This window comes from Danio aesculapii, chromosome 2 (assembly GCF_903798145.1).
Source record: "Danio aesculapii chromosome 2, fDanAes4.1, whole genome shotgun sequence".
In the NCBI taxonomy this organism is placed as follows: Eukaryota; Metazoa; Chordata; class Actinopteri; order Cypriniformes; family Danionidae; genus Danio; species Danio aesculapii.
This window is the reverse complement of record NC_079436.1, coordinates 35,582,781-35,601,959: the sequence shown is the minus strand read 5'-3', so window position 1 is coordinate 35,601,959 and position 19,179 is coordinate 35,582,781. Positions and strand designations below refer to the sequence as shown.

At 35.2% G+C, this 19,179-nt stretch overlaps 1 protein-coding gene across 1 annotated transcript in view; it reads right to left on the bottom strand.

Annotated features, from left to right (window-relative positions):
- lamc1 (laminin, gamma 1) overlaps nucleotides 1-19,179 on the bottom strand; it is a 108,668-nt gene that overhangs the window by 15,418 nt on the left and 74,071 nt on the right. The window contains exons 3-11 of the mRNA XM_056478093.1: nucleotides 18,586-18,716; nucleotides 13,150-13,316; nucleotides 9,280-9,468; nucleotides 7,788-7,905; nucleotides 7,580-7,678; nucleotides 4,481-4,617; nucleotides 2,367-2,489; nucleotides 2,092-2,281; nucleotides 256-368 (exon numbers count right to left, since the gene is read on the bottom strand). Of these exons, the coding sequence (XP_056334068.1) occupies nucleotides 256-368; nucleotides 2,092-2,281; nucleotides 2,367-2,489; nucleotides 4,481-4,617; nucleotides 7,580-7,678; nucleotides 7,788-7,905; nucleotides 9,280-9,468; nucleotides 13,150-13,316; nucleotides 18,586-18,716 (1,267 nt within the window). The remainder of the gene's footprint in view (nucleotides 1-255; nucleotides 369-2,091; nucleotides 2,282-2,366; nucleotides 2,490-4,480; nucleotides 4,618-7,579; nucleotides 7,679-7,787; nucleotides 7,906-9,279; nucleotides 9,469-13,149; nucleotides 13,317-18,585; nucleotides 18,717-19,179) is intronic.

Here is a 19,179-nt window from a genome sequence, read left to right as displayed (position 1 = left end):
AATGATTTATCTAACATGACAACAGAAATGAAAAGGGTAGATAGTCTTGTAAATGCTGTTTACTCGCATTGGTGGCTTTTCGGTTTTTATGTTACCAGGTAAATGTTTTGCTTTAAAACAATAATAATAAAAGCAGATTTTTGTGCTCTTGAACGTTTCACAGCTGAGAACTCAAAGTGATTGATATGAAAAAGAAAGAAATCAAAACACTGTTCTTAAAACACAAGCTGTTCATCAGTGAATGAGTAGACGTACTTTGTGTGCTGTAGGTTCCACGGATCATGATTGAAGTCAGATTGTAGAGAAGTTTCTGGAAGTCTGCATGCTTTATGGTGGGTCTCCATGGGTAGTCAGTTGTGTCATGTAGTCTGAATGAAAAAGAAAAATGACAGTATACGATAAATTACTAATAATTAATATATATTCAAATTGACAGCAATGTAAAAGTAAAAACATGGTTTTTATTAATAAAAAAAAAATAGTATACCAAAAAAAAAAAAGTTCTACCAATGTAAAAGTTCTGAGAAAAACAACTTCACTAACAATGAAAAAAAATGTTCCTAGAGCACCAAAGCAGAATATTAGAATATTTTTATTTTTAGGTTTTTAGATTTTTAGGTGGACGCAAAAAAAACCCAAACAGACAAAAGAGAGTGGTGCCTTTACAGCTCTTGCCTTGGTTACTCAGACAGCAACACACTAAAAATCTACCTGCATTTTAAAGCCTTGGCATACTAAAAATGTGCTCAAACACGTGCATATGTGGTTTATGAGGTCTTCCCAAAGCGTCATTTATTTTAAACTGTAAAAACCGCTTATTATATGGCCTTACCCTAACCCTACTTCTAAACCCAACCCTACTAGGAAAGCAGTGGCACATTTTGATTGTCAAAAGATCCCCTCCTGCTAAGTACAGGGTTCCCACTCTTTCATGGACACCAAACTCAAGGACTTTTAAAATCACTAATAATTTGAAATCAAGCACTTTATAATTCAAACTCCCAGCATATACAGTTAAAGTCTGAATTATTAGCACCCCTGTTTATTTTTTCCCCAATTTCTGTTTAACGGAGAGAAGATTTTTTTCAACACATCTCTAAACATAATAGTTTTAATAACTCATTTCTAATAACTGATTTATTTTATCTTTGCCATGATGACAGTAAATAATATTTTACTAGATATTTTTCAAGACACGTCTATACAGCTTAAAGTGACATTTAAAGGCTTAACTAGGTTAATTAGGTTAACTAGGCAGGTTAGGGTAATTAGGCAAGTTATTGTATAACGATGGTTTGTTCTGTAGACAGTCGAAAAAAATGTGCGTAAAGGGGCTGATAATTAAAAAAAAAAAAAAATTCTTGCCGAAATAAAACAAACAAGACTTTCTCCAGAAGAAAAAATATTATCAGACATACTGTGAAAATTTCCTTGCTCTGTTAAACATCATTTGGGAAATATTTAAAAAAGAAAAAAAATTCAAAGGGGGGCTAATAATTCTGACTTCAACTGTATAGTGCCATTAAAAGTACGTATTGAACTTATTATTTCACTTACACTTAATACATACATTAAATGTCAGTAATGATGTTTTGAAACTTTAATCCAATTCGTTGAATTCAATACTGGTATATTCAAATGCGTTTTTTAAATATTTATATTAAGAATTTCTTCATTGTTTTTGAAAGCAGCACAATGCAATTGTTAAAAAACACCATAAACTTTACATTAAAGCACTTTCAAGGACCTGTGTTCGTTAAGTACTTTCCAGGCCTTGAATTCATATATCTGAGAATCAAGTACTTTCAAGAAGTGTGAGAAACCTGCAAGTATGATTTTTAAGCGTTTTGAATTGCAAGGACACAACTTATACAACAACAGTAGGTCATGCCAGTGTCATTATACAATGTAGTGTCCTTGTAAAGCACATCAACAAGTACACACACACTGGTGTACTGAGATCAAGAATAACACCATTGGAAAGGACATTTTGTGCTTTGCTCAAACATCAGCAGTAGGCACTAAAGGATGCTAGCAGCGTCAAAAGTCTAAATGGACCCCCTTAATTAAGCAAGAAGCGAAAAGGCTCACCTGAACACAAAGGTTTGGGTCTCCTCTCCTGGGTAGGAATTACCCTGGGCAATAAGAGGCACAGCAACACGAAGCCCTGAGCCCTCCAGCACAACGTCCTCTGCTGAGAGGCGAGCGTCATGACGCTGAATCCTGAAGTTCAGCGTGAGGTTCTGACCATAACTCAACAGCTGATTGTGCAGAAATTTATCTACAGAAATCAAGCGTTCCAGATGATTACACCAACATGTCATCGAATCCTCTGCCTGTTTATTACACCACATCTGTTACTGTACCTGGAGCCACAAAGTAGATGGGGAAGTAATCTTCTGAGATGAGTGAGATCTCTCCAGAACTGGGTGACCACTGTACAGGTACACTGGAGTCATCTCTCTGTTTACCCTTCCAGCCCTCATCATCTACACAGAGACATATACAACATATATTTACTCATTCTCTATGATGCAATCTTCCGGAAAATTGTCCTGCATGATTTCTTTGTGACAATTTTGGAATTGGATGATGAAATGCAAATCTTTTATTGTTATCATAATTGCCTTAAGCAAATAAATTATAAGCCAATAAATGATGGATTATTTCCAATAGCTGATTAACATCAGATGATTTTCGGGATAAGAAAGGCGAATATATATATTTTTTGTAGATTTCTGCATTTTTCAGTGTTAAACAGGGGCAGACTTAACCAATAAGCGAGGTGAGCAGCATAGGGCCCCAGGGAATTAGGGGGCCATGACCAATGCCAAGAAACCTGTATTAATCATATAGCTCTTTTATACATTTCCTATCATATGTTGTAAAATCTGTCTGTAACTTTAAGATTTTAACATTATTACTTCTTTTCAAAACCGGGGGCCTCCATAAATAATGGAACGTTCCATCCGTACTGTACATGCTTGAGGTGTGAGCGCTTCGATCAAAAACACTGCCAGCCAGTGTTGCCAACTTAACGACTTTTTCAGCCCCCCTAGAGCAAAATTTTTCCTCTGCATACCAACAGCAAATGCTTTAGCACCGCGAACTTGAGGTATTTCCCTGGTACAGTCAAACCAATCTGCTTCTCCTTTTTTTTTTAAAAATGTAATAATTTAAATGGACCGTTTAATATTTTCTTGCTGTTGTTCACAGAGATCACAGAGATTTTAGTGGCACCAGTCTGCCAGCGATCAGAGTAGAGGCAGGTAGAGTGTGCAAGAGTGAGAATTTTGAAAACATTTGGGGAAAAATGTAGAAATACGACAAACAACGAAACGCAGCTTCCTCCGCGATCCTGTGAGCTGGTTTAGAGAGGGCTTATTCAAATAGCATTTCCCAGTGAAACGGCCACCAAGTCACAAACAGCAATTACTCAATTCATATCAAAAATGGTGACAAGATTAGTTTGATGGCTTGTGAATTAAATTAGTTAAATGTTTAACTATTATTACTATTAAAATCTAATCACAATAATGGCTAATTAACTGTACATGGGGGAAGTTTAGTTCCAACCACAATCAGACACACCTGGACTGGCTAATCAAGCTCTTACTGGGCTTTCTAGAAACATCTGTGCAGGTGTGGAAGTTGGAGCTAAAATCTGCAGGACACCATGACACAAATAATGTTTTATTAGTGAATTTATTGCTTTTAATTTTACATAAGAAAGATAAAGGTTCCTCTATATATAATATATTAACTTGCGGTTTATTTTTCAAAAATGCTAGGGCCCCATACCTGGAATTGCTTAGGGCACCCAAATCACTAAGTCTGCCCCTGCTGTTAAAATAAAAGGATAAATACTTCATTTAAAAATACTAAATACTAGTTTAAAAATATTAAATACAAAAAAACAAAAAATACTTTTGTTTCTATAATTAGGCTCTTGATATCGGCTTTGAAAATCTGGCAAAATGTCTATATCGGTGCGTCCACACTGTATATTCTGGATGATTTGACATCAATGGCTTTTGCTTCAAAGGAACGTATTCATAGCTTGTAGAACTATGGACCATTTTCACGCTTCCGGCTTTTTCAGTAGCGAAAGTCATCGTAGTTGGGTAAACTTAGAGCGCAGTGAATGGGAGAGTACAATAAATAAAGTTTTTGCATTGCTTTTTGCTTAAATAATAAAAGAAAAACTCAATGATAATGTTATCATGACTTACAGGAAATAGGCAAAAAATAGTGTGAGACTGATAATGGCAGCCAGAAGAGAGAACAACATCAAAATTACTGTCCCACCAATCTCTCCCCACACCTCTAATAAGCGGCTTTACGTTTTTATTAATTTCATGCAAAGATGATATAATACAAAGTATATATTTATAAATGTACATATGTTTTTTATCTAAATAATAAAAACTCTTGAGGATTTATTTGTTCATTTTGGATGATATATTGGATGTATACTGACCCCTGTCGAAGGTGGAGGTGATTTTGTGCACACTGTAGCCGTCTGCGCTCTCACACACTGTCGAATGCTGGAAGCAGAAGCATGGAGTGCAGCCCTGAGGATTCTGGAGTTCCATATTAAAATAGCCCAGTTTACACCTGAGAGAAAGACATGAAAGTTCATTAGTGGTGAGACAGCTGACCAGCTTTTTAAAATATTTTTAATTGTTTAATTTAGTTTATTTGTTCAATTTTATTGTAGCTATTTATGGTAACATTTAATTTTAGTGTCCTTGTTGTATGTAATATGTAATTCATTAAAGTAATTACAATAAATTGTGCATAATTGCATAGAGTTATTGTTAACTATAAGCCAGAGTAAATATGTTGTTAATATAATTCAGTACTTAAATTATACTGAAATACAGACGGTATAAAATATAATTAAATCTTATTTATCTATAAATATATTCAGGACTTATACTGAAATACAGACTGTGTAAAATAAAATTAAATCTTATTTATCTATAAATATATTCAGGACTTATACTGAAATACAGACGGTATAAAATATAATTAAATCTTATTTATCTATAAATATATTCAGGACTTATACTGAAATACAGACTGTGTAAAATAAAATGAATCGTATTTAATAATAAATATATTAAAAATAGTGTTTTTAGTTGTATTTAATATTTGACAAGTTATTTAAACTTTTACATTTTATATAATTTTATTATTACTATTTAAATTTACATTTAATACTTCTCTTAATTATTTGAAATATTATACCGCTAATGTAGGAACAATCTAATTTATTATTACATTTCTATGCACACTCAAAAGGTGTTGTGAAATCTGGCACTATTGTCAATCAGTCAGCATTGAGAAATACAGTTTTTGGATTTGAAGCGGACGGCTTTAACGTGGCCCCCACAGGTCACCAGTCATGAAGTGTGGAGTGAGTGAAGGAAACAGCTCATCATTTAACATCAGTGAGATCATCGCTGAGCCTCTAAAAACAAGTCAGTCATAAATCAAGAGCCGCAGCTTCAGTGTTTAACCATAACTCCCTCTGTCTGTGTTTATCAGGAGGATTTATCCACTTCATGTGTGGCCAAATTCACTGACTGAGAATGTCACAGGTGTGTGGCAGATTTTTTTTTCCTGCAAAGTGTATACTAAATACTTTACATTTAGTCACTTTTTTACTGGTGAAAAGCACCATGCAAATAAACTTGGAATGGAATTGAATTAATCAATTGAGTTTTTGTGGAGAAACAAACATTTAAACTAAAAATGTTCTTTAAAAAATATATATACATATAGAAATCAATTAGAATTTCTTTAAGTTTTCCAGAATTTTCTGTAATAATAGAAGGATTGGGTTGGAGTAAAATACTAACATTTGCTTTAATCTATAAAGGTGTGTGATAAAATGTCTTCCAAATAAAAATAATCTGCCGTTTAAAGCTAAAGTGAAAGGTTTTTCAAAAGGAGGTTAAGCCGGACCATTGTCTTGCAATCCTTGAATATTCTGAGATATTAGACACTATTCCAAAGTCCCAGCCACTTCCCCTTTTGAAGTGCCTCACTCTTGCGAAAAAAGGGATACTTTTAAACGGGAAAACCTCCGACCAATCATGTTCCAAAGAGTGGATGGGTGAATTGTATCAAGTCATTCAGCTCGAGAGGATACGCTCCTCGGAACCAAAATCTCAACACCAATTTCAAACTGTATGGCACCCTTTTCTGGTTTCCTCAAAACTGATTAGTGCTATGCCAATGATTTATTGGAACAATTGATCATACTCTGATAATTACATTTGAACTTCATGATTGCTTTGATTGGTAAATACCCCCATTTGTTTGTTATTTATTTACTTTAATTTATTTTCTGATTTATTGCTGGGGTGGGTTGCTATGTTTTTTATACCAGTAGATTTCCTTTATATTGTTTTTGTATTTAAGGATGTACTGACTGCGGGCTGTATGTTTCATGTAGTTTTCGACCCAAATAAGGACTAAATGTATGCTGTGTGTAGCTCTGTTTTGTGAGAAGTGCTTCTCATATGATATGTGAACGACCCGTACACCTTTACTGTACATGATTCCTCCAGTGAGAATGACGTTGACTAAAACTTTGTCGTACACCACACCCACCAAGAGTACCATTGGTACCTTTTTAGCTGTGGAAATGCAAGCCAGATAAAGGTGACCCGTACTGTTCCACTGGAAACGAGCCATACAAGAGCGATTTCCAAATATTAAGACTATATTAAGATATGATAAGATATACAATTAATAAGACTATAAAAGTCCAGCTTTAAGGTCACAGGAAGAAATTCAATTTCAAATTATATTTAAACAGAAAACAATTATTTCAAATAGTACTAGTAGCTTTTGATAGAAAAATAGCAGCTTTGATGAGCAAAAGTGGCGTTTTCCACCCTTAAACATTTCTTTTGAACTGTTAAATTGAATTAATACATCTTGAAATTAATAATACGTGTATTTTTTGGTTTTAAAAATGTATTACGCTAAATTTAAAACATGTGATGACACGCATACAGCCCATGACAGTCAACAGGCGGAACACCAGGCCAGTTAAAGTTTGGTGACTGTAAGTCTGGAGCCCCTACATGGTCTGGCTGAAGGCTCTCAGCTGGGAAACCTTTGCCATCCCGGAGCTATTTTCTCCTCCATCTGACACTGAGGGTCCTAATTCTGTTTCTCAGACACACACACACAGGCTGGGCCTCAGATCCTCCGTGTGTCACCCACACAGGGACTTTCCAAAAGAAAAACAGTGCAGACGTCAGAAGCCCCTTATAAATGTCTGTTTTTAAAGCTCCAGCAGACGTCCTCATAACAGAGTAGGAGCTGAAAGCCGGACAGTCTTTATGGGGCTGCTGGAGTGTTGATGTTCAGGTTAATTCTGCTGACCACTTGCTTCTAATTTGAGAATATTTTTAAAACAAACCAAGCAATTATATGCTTTTGTCCTTGTGAACATGTCAAGTGTGGACATCGCTAACAGCGCAGGGGACTTTAAAAAGCCCCAACAGTTGCTGCTGTGTGTGAACATGTGTACGGATGGTCTAGTAATGAGTCTGACCGGTCACAGTTGAATCCGTCCACATTTTCTTTGCACTGGCATCGTCCGGTCTGGACATCACACTCCTGCGTGCTTCCGGCTGGATTACAAGAGCACGGTCTGTGGAGAGAAAAAGAGGAATCTTTAGACAGTAATTCCAGAAGTGACTGGTTCTGGGGTGCTTGAAAAGTTCAAAGTGCTCTAGGTTGGTGGTTTAAGGCATCTTTACCTGCATCCCGCCTCAGAGAGCGAGTGGTATCCAGGTTGGCATCTGTCACACTTGTCTCCCATTACTCCTGGCTTACAGCTGCATCTGCCAGTGTTATCACACTGAGTGCTGAGAGAACCTGCAGATGCAAATCACACAAATGGTGACAACGCAACAAAGAAAAAACATCTCTGACAGCATGTAGCACCTTATATTTTTGTTCAACATTGATTTGCGTAATGACACTGGATTAGCGCTGTAAGACCTTTGAGGCTCTAGAGCAAATACAAAGCAAAGGAAAGCCAAAAAGAAAAAGGTAATAAAACAAACACCAAACCAAAATCACATTTACCAAATTAAATCAAATATATCTATCTGGCACCTGAAAAACAAAACGGCACAAAAACATGCCCCCTAAATAAACAATTGAATAATAAACAAAACAAAGCTATTCTTAGGTATCATATTTTGTATTTGTAATTAATTCATAAAAAATTATGGCATCAAATGAAGTTCTTTACTTAAAATTAAAAGCAAATCTTTACCCCTATTGTTGTTTCAGGTGTCTGACAATCTATCCGTAATTATCTTTTAATGTATTTTACAAACAAACAAATGAACAAAACACAAAAATTATAAATTGGATTTGTTTTGTGAAACTTTTTGACTTTAGGTTATAGGGTGAACCAAACCGAAACAACAAAACAAACCAACAAAACCCCAGTTCAAAACAAAACACAAAACAAAAAACTACAGAAATGTACAAAGAAACAAATGAATAACAAAAACAAAAAAAGTTGAGAACATAAAAAAAACAAAACAAAAGAAGATAAAAACAAAACCACACAAATGTACAAAGAAACGAGTAACAAAATCAAGGAAAAACAGTTGAGAAAACAAAACAGAAAGACAAAAACACAAAAAAAACGACAAAAACAAAACCACCAAACAAAACCAAGCGAATGTACAAAGAAACCAGTAACAATAAAGAAAAAAGTTGAGAAAACAAAACAAAAAGACAAAGACAAAACAAAACAAAAAACGACAAAAACAAAACCACCAAACCACACAAATGTACAAAGAAACAAATGAATAACAAAAACAAGGGAAAAGTTGAGAAAACAAACGAAAACAAAACAAAAGACAAAAACAAAACCACACGAATGTACAAAGAGACAAAAGAATAATAAGAACAAAAGATAAGAAAGTTGAGAAAAGAAAACAAAACAAATGAAGACAAAAACAAAACAAAAGACAAAAACAATACAAAACCCCCCAACATCAAACAACAGGAATGTACAACGAAACAAATGAGTAACAAAAACAAAAGAAAAAAGTTAAGAAAACAAAAGAAAACAAAACCAAAAACGACAAAAACAAAAACCACCAAACAAAACCACATGAATGTACAAAGAAACAAATGAACAACAAAACCAAGTGGAAAAAAGTAAAGCAAAGTACAATATAATTGATGCATCTTCCACCCTGACCCTTCAGCATTGCTGTTACGCACCAACAGGGTTGCAGCCGCAGGACAAACAGCGCTGACCGGAGGCCTCTCTGTAGTAGTTGGCCAGGCATCGCTCACACTTCGGCCCATCTGTATTGTCAGCACAGTTGCGGCAGTGACCTCCATGACCAGTGGCACGATACAGCTCAGGGTCGAAGTAACATTCAGCGCTCTTTCCATTACAGTTACAAGCTGAAACACACACACACACACACACACACACACACACACACACACACACACACACACACACACAAACACAAACTCCAGTCAGAAAATGTGCCTATAAAATATTAGCATGAAAAGTGAACGTTTAAAGTCTGTGTGAACTGGAAGTAACTGAGACTTTCAGTATTTTGTATGTACTTCCAACAGAAACTAAATATCAAATTGGGGGCGGGGCTTTGTTTCCACGCATCAATCCATCATAGCAAACTAACGGTAAGAGGGGTGAAGTTAAGAATATTGTGGCTGAAGTCATCAAACTGACGTCAGCAGAGAAGGACCACCACTCCAAGCACATATCAGACTTTGATTGAAGCCTTTTTTTTTCCAGTGGATTAACTTGTGCAGAATAATTGTTCGCCTAAAAAAAAGAACCCACAGAAGAACTAGCAAATTAAACATAGCAATTTCTTTAAACACTGCCTTTTATTCATTTTGTAGAAAGTTTTAACATGTACTAACGAAAACAAAATAAAAGTATATAAAGAAGTAAATAAATAAATAAATAATTAAATAAATGCATGTACATACACATACAATATAAAAGTTATCAAAACAATAATAAATTAATAGCAGGTGATACAAGATACAGAAGATTTATATCAGTTTCCTTCAGAAATCCTATAAAGAGAATCCATATTTTGAACTTTTCAGGTTTTCTCTTAGCTATATACGTTATTTTTTCTAATGTCAAACAATGAGACAGTTTTGCAACCATTGTTTAAAATGAGGGCTTTCTGTGATTGTCCCAATAAAACACTGTCATTTTTTATTTAACATGGACTTTAAAAATCTGGGAAGCTAACAGAAAAACTAGGCTGGATTACACAGATGTGGTTTGGCAATCATCTGGATTTCGAGTAAGACCTGAGCAGCACTCAATGTTCACCAGAGAGAGAAACGGAGGAGCTGTTGTGTGTGTGTGTGAGAAAGACTGGCCCTCAGGCTGCTGTTCATCAGATCTGCACATTAGTCATGCATTTCCAGGAAGTGCCTGCATGAATGTGTCCAAAGGAGGACACAAGAAGCACTTTCCACTCGCAGTATCAGACCAGAGTAAGAACACATTAATGAGTCAGTATGGAGGAGGTTTGCCTGTGGGGAAAACTCTGGTTCTGCATGTACTCATAACTGAAGACTGAGAACAGGTGGAATTATTTACATCTTCCTACGTGTTCCACTACAATCCTGAGAAAATGTTCATAGGATTGTTCTGTTCACCAAAATAAAAATAAACAAACAAACAAATAAATAAATAAATAAATAAATTCAAAATGTCTTTTTTTCCTGAAGTGCAAAAACAGGCAATAGTGATCTTTGGCAGGATTTCTAAGCGTACACTGAAAGTAAATGGTGATTTATTCTGTTTAGATCCCATAAGGACAAAAAACTAGCATCAATCAAATATTAAAATAAAATGTTTTATGTGAACTTTGTGCTATTTTCCAGGTCGTTTGAAGCAGTTTAAGTAGTAACTGATTACAAGTAACTCAGATTAAATAACAATGATCATTTTTGCTATTAGACTATATTACATTTCCAAATGTTCATAATGAGATTCTAAAAGAGATTATACGATTATTTCTAATAAATTTAAAGGAATTTTTATCAGTCATTACTCAAGTTTTCAATAATGTCAAACAATCCTTTAGAAATCATTGCTTTCTACGTTTTTGGTGCTCTCTGGTCTCTCTCTCTCTGGTCTCTCTCTCTCTGGTCTCTCTCTCTCTGGTCTCTGGTCTCTCTCTCTCTCTCTCTCTCTCTCTCTCTCTCTCTCTCTCTCTCTCTCTCTCTCTCTCTCTCTCTCCTCTCTCTCTCTCTCTCTCTCTCTCTCTCTATATATATATATATATAATATATATATTTTTTATAATAAGTTAAAAATCACAGTGAGCTAAAATATTTTGTTGAAACTGATAAATTTTTTGTCAGGATCCTTTCAATAAATAGAAAGTTCAACTGAACAGCATCTATTTAAAACATTTTGTAACATCATAAATGTCTAAATTTGTGTTTATTTAATACATCCTTGTATTGAAAAGAATAATAAATGAACCCCAGAGTTGTGTGTATATGTACATATACAGTTAAAGACAAAATTATTAGCCTCTGTGATATTTTATTTCTTTTTCAAATATTCCCCAAGCTGTTTAATAGAGACTTTAACACATTTTTTTAAAGTTTTAGTTTCATGATATAACTTTAAGTGAAAGTTTCATGATATAACTGTAAGTGAAAGTGAAAGTTTCATGATATAACTTTAAGTGAAAGTGAAAGTTTCATGATATAACTTTAAGTGAAAGTGAAAGTTAAGTGAAATTAAGTACATCATATTTTAGTAGTTATTTTGTAAGATAACAGTATTCAAATCAATTTAAATTAACTAGATTAAATAATTTAACTAGGCAAGTTAGGTTCATTAGGCAAGTCACTGGACAACAGTGGGGCCAATTAAAAAATGTACATGTTATTATTATAATTATTATTATTATTATTATTATTATTATTATTATTATTATTATTATTATTATTATTATCATTTAAACAGCTATTATTTCAGCCAAACTAAACAAAATAGAGTTTTCAGAAGAAAAAAATATTATGGGAAATACTGTGAAGATTTTCGTGCTCTGTGAAGAATCACTTGGAAATTATTTGAAAAAGAATTTAGCCTTCAACTTTATACACAAAATATAATGCACAAGCCTGTTTCAAAAAAAATGGTATTCCTGAAAGCTTATTCAGATTATATACAGCAGGGGTGTCCAAACTTGGTCCTGGAGGGCCGGTGTCCTGAAGAGTTTAGCTCCAACCCTAATCAAACCCACCTGAACCAGATAATCAAGCTGTTACTAGATATACTAGAAACTTCCTGGCAGGTGTGTTAAAGCAAGTTGGAGCTAAACTCAGCAGGACACCGGCCCTCCAGGACCGAGTTTGGACACCCCTGATATACAGGAATCAGAGAGTAATATTCAATACCTTTTAAGACCTTTTTAAAGACTCTTTCCACACATTTCAAGACCTTATAATGACTTTTCAACTGGAAACACTGGGGAGATTTTAACTTGCAATATATTTACTAAATATTAATGTAAGAAACTAATCCAAAACTAAAACATTCATATACTGAATAAAAGTCTATTAAATCGAGCTAATTAAGCAGGGTGGCACCTATAGAACTGCAGAAATACTGGTGTTGCCTTGGTTACCGCAGTAAACAAAGCAGCATGATGTCAAATCTAGCAGGACTTTATTGACTTCATAAACTACACAGCATCCTGATATTCATAGATTTAATTCAGGTTTAAACTTTACAATACAACCATACATTACATAATCAAAAATGATGTAAAAATGTAAAACCTTGCAAAATAGCAGTTAGGACTTTAATACTTTTTAAGGGCCTTAAATTTCTCTACATTGATTTATTAACTTTTAATACATTTTAAGACCTCGTGGACACCCTTTTATTAAAGATAGGCAGAAAAAAAATCTGTTTTGAAATAACATGATAGGATGCAAATTATAGCAGTTATTTTTTAGATCAACTATTCCTTTATGCAAAGGTACCCACTACAAAAAGAGAGAGAAAAAAAGATCTTTTTTTAAAGGATGATATTCCAAAAGCAGGAAGACGTAACTTACGCAGACACTCATTGGGGTTTTCAGCGGTGGCTCTTCTCCAGGGACGGTCATTATAGAAGGGCTTGCACACATTGCAGTCGGCTCCTTCTGTGTTGTGTTTGCAGTGACACACCAGCTTGCTGTACTCGTTCTTCACACACTCGCTGGCATGGCCGTTACACTTGCACCTGGAGGGAAGGTAACACAGCGGTCAGGTGCAATGATAGGGCACACTTACTGTATGTGTACACATCCTGCGCCACACAAGGCAAGCAGGCACAAACGTGCCGCAAAGCTGTTCAAACACAGAGCTCTGACGATGTTTGTTGAGCCTATCACTGAAACGTCATTGCAGCTTTGTTGTCAGATGGAGTGGCTGATGTCTGCCTCTTTATCCTGCCTGTCCTTTGATACAGAAGATGAGAGTATGCAGATGTACAGTACGACTACACTGTGCAGACTGTTTTTTTTTCCAAACTAAAGTCTTAAGTAACCTGCAGTGAATGTTGCACATAATAGCATCTTTCTTCTGTTGAACAAAAACCAGATGTTTTAAAGAATGTTAGAACCTAGCTTTTTTTTTCCTACTATAGATATCAATATCTACTGGTTTCCCCTCACTCTTCACAACATGTTCTTTAGTCGCCAAAATAAGAAAAGAAACTCAAAGGTGTGGAAAAACTTGAGAATGATTTAATAATGAATACATTTTTATTTTAGAATGAAATGTAAACAATCTGTAAATTTAAGCACTATTTAAAATGCATAACTGTATTTACATTTATATTTATAATTCATTAAGAAAACTGCAAACCAAACATGGGTATATACAAAACACAGGGTATATACAGGAACCAGATAACGAAATTTAATACATTTTAAGACCTCATTGGCAACATTTTAACGTACAGTATATTTACTAAATACTGATTGTGAACTAAATAATACATTATTCATATACTGAATAAAAATGCTAATCCAGCAGGTGGCGTCTTTAGAACAGCAGGAATAACAGTGTTTCCCTGGTTACTGCAGTAAAAAAAGCAGCGTGATGTCAAATCTAGCAGGATTTTATCGATTTCCAAAAAACTACACAACATCCCAATATTCAAAGATTAAATCCAGGCAAACTTTAGCATACTGATACAAAGTGTAATACCTTGCAAAACAGCATTTAAGCTTTTTAAGACCCCGCGGACACCCTATTACAGCAACAATTCTGAAATGTGCAATCAAAAAGGTAATGTGACTGAATAATTGAAATGCATGGAAATTAAAAATCTGGGGTAAAATGGAAACCAAAAATTCTACATGCACTTAGCTGAAAACTGAACCTGATTTGTAATTACTTCTTTATTATCAAGTAATATTATAAGACTTTTTAAATCTAACTCAAAAACTTAAATTATACAGTACTTATTAAAAAAAAAAAAAACACCCAAGGCAATAAAATAAGCACATTTTATTGACAGTAAAATGTTTTTAGAGCATTTACGAGCGCTGCCATGATAGCAGTAGCCCTATTGCATGCAGCAGGAACAAGTATCATGAGCACTTTCATGAGCACTTTCCACATCTGGTCTGAAAGCCACTTCACTCTGCACAGTGACTAATGCTGGAGGGAGAATGAACACACTGTGCTGAACACTGCTGAGCAACAAACTTCAAGCTCATATTTTGGTCTGTTTTTCTCTTTCAGCTGAAAATGAAACAGCTGATAGTTGTCAGAAAATCAGAAAGTCAGAAAATTTTATGCACCCCTACCTCAAAAAAAAAAAAAAACACAGTTTGCTCTCTATTAATACTTTTTTCTTTTTTTTAAGATTTCATGAGTTTCATTAGAATCATACTCCGTTTCTGTTCCTGCAATTTTCACAGAAGGTGACAATTTTATAAGTTGTAATGCAGGGGCTGTAATAATTTCTTTTATATGCACATTAATAGAGGTGTGAACCTACACTGGTCTCACATTTCAGTTCGGTTGCCAGAGTTTCTGCAGGTTTCATCAAGTCAAATTTAAGACTTTTAAAGACCCTTTTAAGACCATCATAAATAAAATTTTAGACATGGCCTGGCTGCTTTTTTTTTTTTTTTTTTTACTTGCCACAACCGCAAAATCAAATTTTGTTATTTTTTAGCCACATATTTTAATGTGTCAAAACAAGAAAACTCTACTTGTATATACGTTTTTCTACATGTTTCTTTCTTTTTTTTTTTAAAGTTTAACATTGTTAAAAATATATTTCTTATGAACACAACTACATGAATGATCAAAAATATATATTTGTGATCTTTTGAAAATATAAACACAATATTTCAGTGAATTTAAGGCCTAAAATTTTGCTTTTGAAATTTAAGACATTAAGACTTTAAGACTTTTTAAGACCCCACGGACACCCTGGGTTACGATTATCATGCCATCAATTCAGTTTAATTCAATATCTGTGCATCGACGATGCTTTCTATACACAATTTTATATTTTACTTAGCAACATATCAATTATTGTATTAAAATAAATTATTTAAAAATACATTTTATATGTATCTGTAATACAATCTTGTCCTTTGATACAAGCAGTCAGATATATGGACTTAATTTTACCTGCACAAAGAAAACTCAGGTACACGCAAAGAACAACCTGAGTATTTAAAGCAAAAAACACATGTAAATATTAATCCTGCTTGCTTTTTAAGTGCTGTTGAGCAAGATGTTAAACACCGATAAGTTTTACTTACCTGCGATCGCCTTCCTTGCCATAGTATTCTACCGTGACATAGCGCATATGAGATAAATGACATCAGTGTGAAATAACCGATGATGATTACTGAACCGATACGGTGCACCAAAGAAACAATGAATTTTGACACCCCAACACATTAAACTGAAAAATGCAATCACTGTATGACAAATAGAAAAGAAACATTCTGCAACCTTGCCAGACTACCAAAAATCAATTGAACTTTTATCCAGGGCCAGAGTTTGAGCACAAAACCTCATTTGTCACACACATACACACCCACCCACAGACACACTTTGACAGAGGCCTCAGAACAAGAGGAGGCTTGTGCAGCTGAAGCCACCGCACGCTCTTTGTCTCAGGTGTTCCTTGGCAAAGCCTCACGGAAAAGGTGACGTGAGGTATAATAACCTGACAGAGGATGTGCATTCTCCTCTAATCCTAATATAAATTCATCAGCGATGCATTGAGGAAGTTTCTGATGATCGAATCATGTGGATGGGACGGGAGCTTTAAGGCCATGAGGCAGCAGGTGTCAATTATTCCCTTCAGGCCTCTGCCTTGTTCCTTCCCCATCCAGACTCTCTGTCCGCCCCATTCCAGTTCCTCTGCGCTCTGTAATCCAGCACTCCCAGGCAGGAATGCTGGGAATGTGGGCTGTGTAATGGAAATCTGCTCCACATTTCAAACAGATTAAGGTGGAAAGACATGCAATGGTGCAACTAGGGGATGTTTCACAATTGCCCAACAGGGATCTTATCCCCAATACGGGCTTCTTTAGAACGTCATTCATCTTTAAAGCCATGTTTATGAACCATCACAGGCTATGGAAAGTCAGAGAGCTCTCGGATTTCATCTGAAATATCTTAATTTGTGTTCAAAAGATGAATGAAGGTCTCAGGGGATTGGAACAACATGAAGGTGATGAATTATTAATACAAATAACTGTCAACTTTTACAGGTTCAGTTTGCACACAGCAAGTACAAAAGATCATACTCGTTTTATTGTTATACCTACAGTAGAGTGCACCAACTATTTTGGTCCTTTAAAGTGCTGTATGTAAGTTTTTGACTCTTCTAAAGCATACAAATACTATAATATGCTTGCAGATATTTAAGAGACATGCTAAGTGAACATTCTGTTTTATCTGAAAAGCAATGCTGAAGTCAAATATTCTGCTTTGAAAATGTGTTTTCCGTGCCGCAACATCTGTTTTTGTTCTGGTCATTTAACCTGCCCAATACCAGTTTAGCCAACTATATTTCAGCACTCTGGGTTGCCTTGGTGGAAAAGCACATATTTCATTTATTCATTCAGAAAGGCTCTAAAAGCATGCGTGACCGAGATGCAACCACAGGTGGACAGTAGGAGACTCCGAAATAAGACAGATTCAGAGTTTCACAATAACGTAAACATTAGGTGAGCAGGTTACACTGTAACCCTGTGTCCTAACAACACACTGCATGACGAGATGCGCATAAGCATTTGGCTGTTTGTACCACATGATAACACAACAGAAATTTAAATACAGCCATTTAGAAGCACAGAATATGCACTCATTCACGAAACGGTAAAGTTTATAAACTAATTAATACATATTAACCCTCTTTTAAAAAATGTAAATGTGCATGCTGAATCACTCAATGTGTTTAGTTATAAAGTTCAATTTAAAACGATTTATTTTATTTTCATGATCTGAGGTGATCTGCAAGATTTAAGATCTGCTGCTGCTTTCAGTCTATGGCAATAAACATCATGTAAAATGACATTCAAACACATATGGTTAGCGTTTAACACTGAATAAAGCACATGAGGTGTACCTGAGGTGATCATTGTCATAGTTTTCTGACCTGTGAGAAAACTAATGAGTTTCTAATATATCAATAAGGTGTTGGTTGGGACAGAAACTCCTTTTAATATGGAAAATATTCCTTCTATCAGGTGCCCTTGCTTTTATTTAGAACATGGTTTAAATCACTCGCTCCTGCCCTCAATATGGCAACCTGCACTTGCGTTTGATTTGATCCAGGTGTGCAATACCTACTTTAACCACTGGGTATCAAACTTACATACTGCACCTTTAAATACACTGTAATCTCTGGAAAAGTAATTTTAACCATCTCATCCCTGGTTCCATCTACGTTTTGCAAAGGGACGTATTTGCAATTAACATGAACTTTCCTTTAGTGAAATTAGACTTGTGATTGCACCTCCTCTTCAGTTGGTTTCGTTTCTTTGAGATTTTATTGTTTAATAAATGGATTTGTTGTGGAATGAACTAAAACAATGTTTGCAATGTGCCTTTTTTCTATCTGAACAATGCAGTTATGACTTGGTGCAACTTACAGCAGGTAAAACATTTTAAGCAAAACAAAGAATTTGTGTGACATTTATGTGATGTCAGTAAAGGCTTGTTGCCACAAAGATTTTCCAAGAACATTTTAAAATGAGGCAATTCTTCCCAATCAAGCCATTTCACTCAAAGTGTGAAACTCACACTGCAACGATCTAATCTTTCAGAGCGTTGCTTCATTCCTTTTGTTTGCACACTGAAAAGGCCACATATCATCTTTCAGGTCACATGTTCAACATTTCCAATGGAGCTGATGATACACGAATGTCTTACTAAACTGTATATTGAGATATTTACACAACAGCTGGAAATGCCAATTTAAACTTGTCACATTCAGAGAACAGATGCGAAGACTGAAAACATACCTTCCTCCCACAGCAAAATCTGAGATGGCGTAGTAGTAGGATTTGAGGACTTTGGGATCGTTGAATACTTCATCTCCAAAAGTGTTTAATCGGTTCAGGGTCACTCTGATATCTGTGGCAGTTACCCAATCCTGCCAAAACAGAAAACAACAGTTGTGTTACAAATTAGCCGTTACCTAACATGGGATAACAAATGCAAGAATTCATAGGGTCAATTGCAGATGAGCAAGTAGCGATTTTGTTTTTGCAGGGAAAGACTCTTCCCATCTGTTCTGTGTGCAGATGTCGAAAGAAAATAAATTCTGAGGCCTCTAATCTAAACCAAACCTGCTGGAGTCACGTTGAGGCATGGTAACGTCTGCAGCAAGGTTTGACGGGAAGAGAAAAACACCAGTGTGACGATTAGCATGTAAAAGTCAGTCAGAATGAAGTCGCACATTACCTGCAGTTGAACTTTGTCTCTTTGCGGCCACATGTTGGAAGAGTCGATTAAGAAAACCGTGACTCAGACCAAGACTTTAGTGGTTTTCTAAAAAGCTCCGCAAACGTTTCTTCCAGCTTTTCTATAAACTGCGCGAGTTGTTCTTTTACAAG